This window comes from Nuphar pumila, chromosome 1 (genome assembly GCF_984573655.1).
Source record: "Nuphar pumila chromosome 1, dmNupPumi1.hap1.1, whole genome shotgun sequence".
In the NCBI taxonomy this organism is placed as follows: Eukaryota; Viridiplantae; Streptophyta; class Magnoliopsida; order Nymphaeales; family Nymphaeaceae; genus Nuphar; species Nuphar pumila.
This window is the reverse complement of record NC_143249.1, coordinates 47,139,960-47,150,223: the sequence shown is the minus strand read 5'-3', so window position 1 is coordinate 47,150,223 and position 10,264 is coordinate 47,139,960. Positions and strand designations below refer to the sequence as shown.

Below are 10,264 nucleotides of genomic sequence, written 5' to 3'. Positions count from 1 at the left end.
GCAATCTATCTAATCTAATGCAACAAAGTAAATGGCTGAATGACAAATAAACTAGTAATAAACTGAAGGACATTAACAAAATTATAAGAAAAAAATTATAGCAATTCAATCATGCATACCTGACGGGTACCTGAGCTCATGTTGAATGCAGATGAAGTTCTATTGTCCTGAAAAAAGTTGCACAACTCATTACGGACAAGGTTAGGAATGACTTTATTTAAAAAGTATTGCATTTTGTCCTCAAGACGCTGATAAACACCATCCCAAGACACAACAGGGTCAATAGGATGTTAGAAGTTGATGCTGGCCGGAGAACTCTGTGAGCCCGAGCTGCAGGAGGCAACAACTGGTGTGGTGTTCATGTTACTCCCAAACCCGAACACACAACCCTTTTTTGGTTCACCTGTAGCAGTCACCCATGTTACACAATCAAAAGACGGATGCTGAGTGGAGTCATCACCATATTGTTGTATCATTTGCTGCTCATATGACTCATACAAAGTAATAATTAGAATATGAATTAATAATTAAGAATTACAATGTTTATGATAACATAATTCAAAATAACTTGTATATTACAATGTTTATTAATACAATAAATATATACCGTTGTCACTCTCACCTTCTTTGATACAAAATCTCTCGTGCTCTTATGTTTATGTGTTTTAACAAACATATCTTTGTAAGGCACAATGCTTCATTTTTCTTCTTCCTGCAATATGACATGATATAAAAAATTGATTAATAAGTATGCAGCAATACTCACAAATTTGACAGTATATATATATTGATGACTTACCATTTTCTTCTGGTGGCACCCAAAAGTCTTAGATCCACCTGTGTGTAGATGTGCATCGAGCATCACTACTCGATTTTGTGCAGCCTTTGCTGAGCGGTTTCGAAAATCATTGTTCGCCCACTTGTCGCACATACTCTCCCAATAATCTCTCCTGACAGTAGCCGGCCCATGGCCCTTCCACTGCAGTGGATCATCTATCCCACCCGCTATTTTTTTTTTGCTGCAGTCTTCATATTGTGCAGCATGTCGACAAATCGATTGGCAACCACCTTCTGCCATACTACCCTCGCGTCCTTCTCCTCGTTTGCACTCGTGAAGCGATGGGAGGCCTACAAATACTTTCAGAATGTTAGTACATATTTCAATAAAACACTGTTTGCTATGATAAATGATTGCATACCATGAATGAGGAAATTAAGCTGTCCAACACCTCTCTCAGGTACTCTTTCCATTGCACTACTGGTCCTGGAAGATGATGCAGTAATGACTTCGTAATTCTTTGTATTACTTCTTGTTGCTCAAACCTCGCACTTCACATAAAAAGATATATATTAACAATCGACCGTTAATATACATTTTTTATAAGTTAAATATTGAACAAGTTACAATGAAATACTTACGGTCGACCATCGATATACACTATTTGAATTACTTATCGTGGGTCACATGGAGAAGACCTTGCATCCGGCATATGTGGATCATGTGTAGGTGAAACAACACCTACAGAACAATGAGTTAGAAATTCATATAATGTAAATTTCAACTAGTCAAATATATAATTATTTAAATGATATACCTATCGAAGGAGCCTGTGAAGATGAAGGCTCAGACTGGCTACCACTGGGTGCTCGACGACTGTGTCCTCCATGAACCATATTCTAACAAATTAAAATGTACTGTCTGTAACACCCCATTTATTTTTAATGAAAATTCTAATTTTTTTTTTTTTTACATTTAACTAGATAAATGAGGAGCTACTATGAACTTCAATCTTATTCCATCATAACAAAGTTTATTACATCAAGTTCAAATATCCAGAACATTAAACAGAAAAGTAGTAGTGCCATGATCGCCTGACGATGCCGCCCTCACTCTGATTGTGCATTTATGTCTTCACCTGAAAGCAATAAACCATAAAGGAATCAGACTACCACTGTCTCAGTAAGTGATACAGTCCAAAATACATATGTGCAGTGTCATGTGAACAAGTATGTATGAGTTATGATTTAACCGAAATTTAGTATTTATGTAACCATGCTTTCTTTTTAAGTCCATCCTGTCTAATGTGGTTGCTGAGTGAGAACTTCTATGATTTCGACTTCCCATGTATTGTTCTACTAGACCCCTATCGGTCACATTAGTTATCACCACTTTTATTGGTTTGACTCTTTAGTTCATACTTACCCTGTGGGTACGCACAGGCATTCGACATCGTAGCGGACCGAGATTATACAGGGGTTCATATGACCCGTATAACTAGCCGTACGGATACCCAAAAGGGGCACGATGATCGACCGAGAGAGATCCCCAATTGGCAAGAACTAGCATTGGATGCACCCATAACTCTTCTGCAGAAGACTCGGACCCACCACCTAGGACTCACTGGTGGTCCTGGTCCCCTAACTCCGAGGACTGGGGACCGGGTGAGACGCCTCGCTCTCACAACACCAGAGTGTCCCACGGAGTTTGTACCAACCACTCTCTCTAAAGTGGACCATGGATCCGGTAACATACACTGTGATACAGTGTACCCAGAATCCGGGAATCCAGTAGCATACACCGCCGTGGTGTACCCACAAACCCAAAGAGAAACCAGTAACATATACCCTATTTCGGTATACCCAGTTCTCGTAACTTGTCTTCTTGTATTATAATATTTATTATGTATGGCTAACTCGATGAAGTCTTCTTATGCCAGTTAGCACATCGAAATCACATGACTCCCCGGACCTATAATTCTACCTCGAGTTATACCATCCTCAGGTCATGCTCTACGACCCCTTCTAGGTGAACGAGCATTCCCACTCCTTTTTAGTTCTCACAACCATGTGCCTACCACCATGCTTCGCCCACGTGAATAGTTCACATTAAGGACGTGGCCACAACAGCCCTTCTGCATAATACAAAAATGGTTATATACTTATGCGATACTCTGTGGAAAAGAGGGTCCATATATGTATATCTAGATATCTATATACTTATATATATCTATATATTTTCTTTTTCTTTTCTTTTTTTTTTTTAGCAGTTACTGATTATCTATCATTCTACCTGTCCACTTTATTGAAGCCACTGTAACCGACATGACTCTGCAAACCGTTTGATGTGGTACCACCAAAAGCAGTGGTTTCGGTACTCTGACCCACTACGGTGAATTTGCTAACACACTACATTGGCCACCGTATAATTCAGTTCTGTTGAACTTACCCACCAGCCACCCTATGAGTCCAGACCAGACGAACTAGACTCCAACCGTCATAACCCAGCAGGTCACGAGAGGCCCTGCAATGTGCCAACCAGTTTACCTATTGCTGGTTGCAACAACGACTGGTTCCAATTAAAATCCCACTATGTTATGCCATTAGGCGAACCATAACCGCGTCCTAAGATTCAACAAGAGAAGAAAAAAAAAAACGTGTGGGTATATCCATCTAGGTGAGCCTTGAGTTAGCCTAACTCTTACATGTGTTATAAATATGATGATGGTAAGCTAAATATTACCATTTGAACAGGTAATCGTTGAGATACTTTGGTCTGGACATATGGTAACTTGAATTTTCCTCTTAATACCATTGCATATGCTCAGTACGTTTATGGTTTGAAAATTAATTCAATACCACATGTAAACATTAGGCATCCAACTAAAAGTAACAAGGTGGTGATCTGAACATTCTTTTTCCTCTGTATACATATTTACGTTGGAATCTGATTTACTTAATACCATCTATTATATGGTAAAAGTCCAAAAGTCAATTCAAACACTAACTACATAAACCGACCTTATATATTCTGGTGGTTTGTTGGTATAACTCAAATACAGGAATATCACAACTAGTGAGAATGTGTCCAGTATACATTGAGTTGACACACACTATGCTGCAACTTGGAACAACTAGAAAAAAAAACTCTTCTCAATAAACCGATCTAGAAAGGTCTCTTCTATTAATTCACACCATCATCTAGATTTTGGGTTAATTGAGTTTCTAGGCCTCTTAAAGCATTAGTTTGCTGGCAGTTCTCAATGAAGCGTGAGAAGCATATGGAACAAAAAGGGGTAGGGGCTAATAAGCCTACCCAGATTTTCAGTAAATCATATGAAGTCCCACAATTTGAACTATTTACGTAGGGTCTGTTTGTTCATTAACGGGGTTGTGACACACACAGCCCCATCCGCAACTGAGTTCTAAAGTTCAAACTCTGTTCTATTGTCGGCTGGTAGTGAGGATGCCATGACGTCTATATTGCACATGGCCCTCCATCGACGCATTTTATTTCCAGATTACTTGAAATGAGAGATTCAACACTAATGTCTAAATCCATATTCGAATCATACATGTGACACGTTTAAACCAAACTATACGAGAAATGTTCCCCTTTTTATTTTCCAGATTTTTTTTTTCTTTCTTTTTTTTTCTTTCTTGGTCTAATGGTTACTCGGTTTAATGGGAGTGTTTGAACTACCGAATAACAAATCCATTATATGGTTTAGGAACACATTACATTGCAAATAATGTATTTAGTTGTGTATCCCCTACCTCGTGAGAGCGTGAATCCACCAGAAAAATGTTCGCCTTCCTCGCGGACGTCCGGTAGCCGTGCACCACCTCCTCGCTGGGATCAATGGTGGGAAGTCGTTCAGCTGGTTGGACTGAAGGGGAGAGGGAAGGAGGGTCACACGTTTGGGCTGAATGGGCATGAGAGAGAGAGAGCAAGAGCTTGGGTTCCAAGGTATTTCGTTGGTTGTTGTAGGGTTTCAAAAAAAAAAAACGTAAAATTAATATGGCCTTTATTGCAGCCTTCCCAATTGCTGGAATGTTGGGCTTCCAAGGTAGCCCAACGTTCAGCCTTTCCTAAAAGAAAGTCGCCCCTACCACCGAATTAAATTCCTCCTTTATTTCCACCTTGATTTCTTATTTATAATTTTTTTTTCTTGGTTGGGCTTCCAAGTTGGGAAAAACGCCCATTCCTTTGGGCGTCACCCCTTTCCCCATTTAAGTCTCCTTAAATGGGAAGTTGAAACGCGCAATTAGAGAGAGGGGAAAATAAAAAAAATCGTTAATCCTTTATATAAAAAAAAATGTTCTTTATTATTGGTGCCCTGGGGTTTTGAACTGAGATCTCCATCCGAATGGGTAACTAGCCCCACCATTGCACCAGGTTGTTTTTCGTTGCAATACTTTGCAACATTAACCCATTTGTCCTCTTTTGATGCATTTTACAAAAATAGCATTTTCTAAAAATATTCGGGTGTCCATGGGGTTTCGAACCACACTCTCTTCCTGTTGAGGCAACCCACCATTCCAGTGCGCCAATTCTTACTTGGTTGTACTTTTTTTTCAACTAAAACTACTTCAGTGATGGGCGATAATCGCAAGAGGTGATACTGTCGAGATATATTTTGCGAATGTAGTTGAAATTATAACCTTTGACGAATCCATTTCCAACAATTATAACCTTTATTAAATTTGATAATTGTCAAAATTTTGTGGGCTTTACATCCTTTCCCCCAAAAAAAGAAATTTCGTCCGCGAAATTCGTTACACGTTAGATACAAACAGGTAAGGGTATCTCTCTTTCATTGCTTCTTCGGGCTCCCAGGTACATTCTTCGAGCCCATGGTGTTGCCAGCGAACTTTAACTAATGTGATGGTCTTATTTCTCATCACTCTTTCACGACGATCTACGATTTCCACGGGTCGCTCCTCTACCGTCAAGTCCTCTTGTACCTGTAGATCCTCGAATTGTATCACATGGGAGGGATCTGGCACATACTTTCGCAACATTGATATGTGAAATACATTGTGAATGTTTGCGAATTGCAGAGGTAATTCCACTCGATATGCCGTTTCGCCGATCCTCTCTAATATGCTGAATGGTCCTACATATCGAGGACTAAGCTTTCCCTTCTTACCAAACCGAAAAACACTCTTGGTTGGTGATACTTTCACAAATATCCTTTCTCCAACTTCAAATGCTAGCTCTCTGCGTCGTTGATCCGCGTAACTCTTTTGTCGACTTTGAGCGGCACGCAGTCTATGCTGGATCTTTTGGATTTGTTCTGTATAATGTTGGAGTATTATAGGGGATTCAATTGTTCTCTCTCCCACCTCATTCCAATGTACTGGCGATCTACAAGGTCGCCCATACAGAGCTTCAAACGGTGCCATTCCGATGCTTGCATGGTAACTATTGTTGTACGCGAACTCTGCTAGCACCACGTGAGTATCCCACTCACCTTTCCAATCCAACATGCAAGCCCTCAACATATCTTCCAATGTTTGTATGGTCCTTTCTGATTGTCCGTCCGTCTGGGGGTGAAAAGCTGTACTAAACTTTAATTTGGTACCCAGCGCAGACTGAAGTTGTCGCCACAATCGAGAAGTGAATCGAGGATCTCGATCGGAAATAATGGAGATTGGTACTCCATGCAATCTGACTATCTCTTGAATGTACAACTTCGTCAAGCTTTCCAATGATTGACCCTTCCTCATCGGCAGAAAATGTGCCGATTTGGTTAGTCTATCGACGATGACCCAAATGGCATCATGTTTTCTCCGTGTACGGGGTAATCCCATTATGAAGTCCATGGTTATGCTCTCCCACTTCCATTGAGGAATTTCCATCAATTGCATCATACCTCCGGGTCTCTGATGTTCAATCTTGACTTGTTGGCAAGTCAAACATTTCGCGACGTATCTAGCGATATCGCGTTTCATTCCGTTCCACCAATATCCGCGTTGTAGATCCTTGAACATTTTTGTACTTCCCGGGTGAATGGTGTATTTGCTTTTGTGGGCTTCACCTAGTAATTCTTCTCTCAACTCTGGGTCGCTGGGGACCCATAGTCTTTCCCGCATCCATATGCTTCCATTCTCTCTTCGCCTGAATTCATTATCTTCTTGTTGAACCAGTGTCTCCATCTTCCCGTACTGAGGATCTTCCTTCTGCTTTGCTATCACCTTCTCTTTGAATTCTGGTTGTATAGTGAGATTATTCACTTTTATTGTGCCGGAGCTTGTTGTGAATGGACTCCATTCTGCAAGGTCTTCTATCAACTTCCATTCTATATTTATTAAACTGGCCAATCCACCGCCCGACTTTCGACTGAGAGCATCTGCTACGACGTTCGCTTTTCCTGGATGGTAGGAAAGGGTGAACTCATAATCTTTTATGAATTCGAGCCATCTTCGTTGTCTCATATTTAATTCTTTTTGCGAAAACAAATATTTTAAACTCTTATGATCTGTAAATATTTCGAATTGCTCACCATATAGGTAATGCCTCCATACTTTAAGAGCGAACACTACTGCTGCTAACTCCAGGTCATGTGTAGGATAATTCCTCTCATGGGTCTTCAACTGCCTTGACGCATATGCTATGACCTTGTCATGTTGCATTAATACACAACCCAATCCGGTACCCGAAGCGTCAGTATATACCACAAATCCACCGCTTCCCGAGGGTAACGCCAGCACAGGGGCTGTAGTCAGTTTTGTCTTGAGGGTTTGAAAACTTTGTTCACATTTTTCGCTCCAAGCAAACTTCACACCTTTTCGCAAGAGTTTCGTCATTGGCATCGCGATTCTGGAGAAGTCTTGAATAAACCGTCTATAATATCCTGCCAATCCGAGAAAACTCCTGATCTCGCTAACATTCTTTGGTGGAGCCCAATTAGTTACAGCCTCCACCTTTGCTGGATCCACCGAAACACCGTCCTTGGAGATAACGTGTCCAAGGAACATAACTTGGTCGAGCCAGAACTCGCACTTTGAAAATTTGGCATACAACTGGTGTTCTCGTAGAGTCTCCAGTACAGTCCTTAAATGCTCTCGATGTTCATTCACACTTTCTGAGTATATCAATATGTCGTCAATGAAAACAATGACAAAAGTGTCCAAGTATGGCCTAAAGACTCTATTCATCAAGTCCATGAAGGCAGCAGGGGCATTCGTGAGTCCAAAAGGCATCACGACGAATTCATAGTGGTCGTACCTAGTGCGGAAAGCTGATTTTGGAATATCTTCATCTTTAATTCTCAACTGATGATAGCCAGATCTCAAGTCGATCTTTGAGAAGACTTTAGCACTCCTTAATTGATCAAATAGATCCTCAATGCGAGGTAATGGATATTTGTTTTTCACTGTCACTTGATTGAGCATCCTGTAATCAATACAGAGTCTCATGGATCCATCCTTCTTTTTCACGAACAACACGGGCGCTCCCCATGGTGATATGCTTGGTCTTACGAACCCTCGATCCATCAGTTCTTGAAGTTGTTTCTTTAATTCTTCCAATTCTGCTGGCGCCATTCGGTAAGGTGCTCTGGAGATTGACTTGGTACCTGGTACCAAGTCAATTCCGAATTCCACTTCTCGAGGTGGAGGTATCCCCGGTAGTTCATCCGGAAACACATCGGAAAAGTCTCTGACGATATCCAGATCGTGAATCTGGACTTTAACTTCACCTCCAGTTATGTTTACTAGGAAAGCAGTATCTCCCCTCTGGACATACTTATTTGCTCTTAAGGCCGATATCATCCGCTGCTTGATGATTGGTCTCGAAAGGCGAAACCCAACTTCTGGTTCGTTCGGTCGGGATATGATCACCCTACCTTCTCTACACAAGATTCTGGCATAGTGTTCATACAACCAATCCATACCTAATATGACATCATATTCCGTCATATCGAGTAGGATTAGGTTTGCAAGCAGTGTTTGTTCTCCTAACACGACTGGTATGTTTGGCATGTAATTTACACATGGTTCATTGAACCCGATGGGATTATAAACTACCAATTCATGCTTCAGTGATTCAGTGGGTGCCCTAAGTTGTTTAGCAAAATTAACAGATATGAAAGAATGTGTTGCTCCACAATCAAAGAGTACTAAAGCGGCTTGTCCAGATATGAGAACTGTACCTTGGACCAAATCGCCCTTCTAAAGTTCTTCTGCCGAGGTCGCATAAACTCTCCCAACCATCTTCTTCTGATTTGCTTGCTGAGATGGCGGTGCCTGCAGCTGTGATTGTGGTTGTTGACCTCCACTTGCCCTTTTTGCATCATCTGCCTGTTTCTTGCGGCACTCCCTGATATAGTGCCCCAGTTTTCCACAGTAAAGGCAGCCGCCAGTCTCTCGAGGGCATTGTTGTCCCGGATGGAAACGGTTGCATTTCTGGCATCGCTGGCCTTGGGTCTGAACCGTTTTATTTTCTCCGGAATGCCTTGGTTTCTTAGCATAGGGGTGGAACTTTTTCCCACTGAACCTCTTCTTGAATTCTGGCTTTTGCACTCCAGGGCGATTCTTCTGGAACTTCTGTCCTTCCTTCCAATCATCCTCAAGTAATGTAGCAACCTGGGTTGGTGACATTCACCGATATAAGTTAGGAAATTTTTTTTCTTTTCCATCAATTATCTATTAGTTGTGTTTTACCTGAATAGCCTCATCGAGGGTTTTTGGCCCTCGTGTATACAGGCGATTTCTGAGTCCTGCTTTCAGTCCTCGGGCAAATTTCATTGCCCGGTCTTCGTCCGTCGTGTATACATTGGGACAATAACGCTCTAGGCTGTGAAACTTCGTGATGTATTCTGCCAATGTCCTTTCTCCTTGTTGCAGGTCGAGAAATTCCTGCATCTTCTTGGTTCTCTCGTGTTTCGGAAAGTAGGTGTTGTTAAACACTTCCACGAACTGCGGCCATGTCACGGGTCCATTCTGAAACTTCACTGCATGGGTGGTTTCCCACCACTTCTCTGCATGTTCCTTCAGGCGATATGTGCCAAAATCTACCTGTCGTTCGGTCGGAACTTCCAACACTCGAAAAATCCTCTCTATTTCCCGCACCCAGGACTCCGCTGCTTCAGGATCGGTCTTTCCTAGAAACGCAGGTGGATCCATATCCATGAATTTCTTGTACGACATGGTCCCGATTGCATTCGATTTGTCATGGGCCACTTGTTGTAAGTTAGTGCCCATTTGTTGCATTGTTGTGGCCTGTTGGCCCACCACTCCAGCCAGGTTTTGCAGTGTCTCGAGAATATCGTTGCACCTGTTAGCCCATGCCATCTAATTGGCATCGACATAAAAAAATTTAGTGTTATAGTTATTCCATAACGTAATGGTTTTCAGATACTCGATTAATGTTAAATATGGCCAAACCAAGCACAATTTTAGTGGATATATTTAAATTATATACTTACAGAGTGATGGCAGACCGTCGAGGCTGTCATGACTACTACTTTTCTGTCTGGCT

General features: G+C 41.5%; 1 protein-coding gene across 1 annotated transcript; it reads right to left on the bottom strand.

Moving 5' to 3' along the window:
- Window positions 1–8,955: 8,955 nt before the first annotated feature.
- Window positions 8,956–9,933, bottom strand: LOC149848878 (uncharacterized). Its single transcript, XM_090005552.1, has 2 exons — window positions 9,448–9,933; window positions 8,956–9,369 (listed from the first exon to the last, which is right to left on the bottom strand). Exons 1-2 carry the CDS (start codon window positions 9,931–9,933, stop codon window positions 8,956–8,958), a joined length of 900 nt encoding a protein of 299 aa, XP_089861678.1.
- Window positions 9,934–10,264: the final 331 nt, after the last annotated feature.

Excerpts from the sequence above, each read along its gene's own strand:
- LOC149848878 (XM_090005552.1), bottom strand. The coding sequence starts at position 9,933 with ATGTCGTACAAGAAATTCATGGATATGGATCCACCTGCGTTTCTAGGA. Across the intron at positions 9,370-9,447 it reads CCCTCGATGAGGCTATTCAG|GTTGCTACATTACTTGAGGA; the intron begins GTAAAACACAAC and ends TCACCAACCCAG.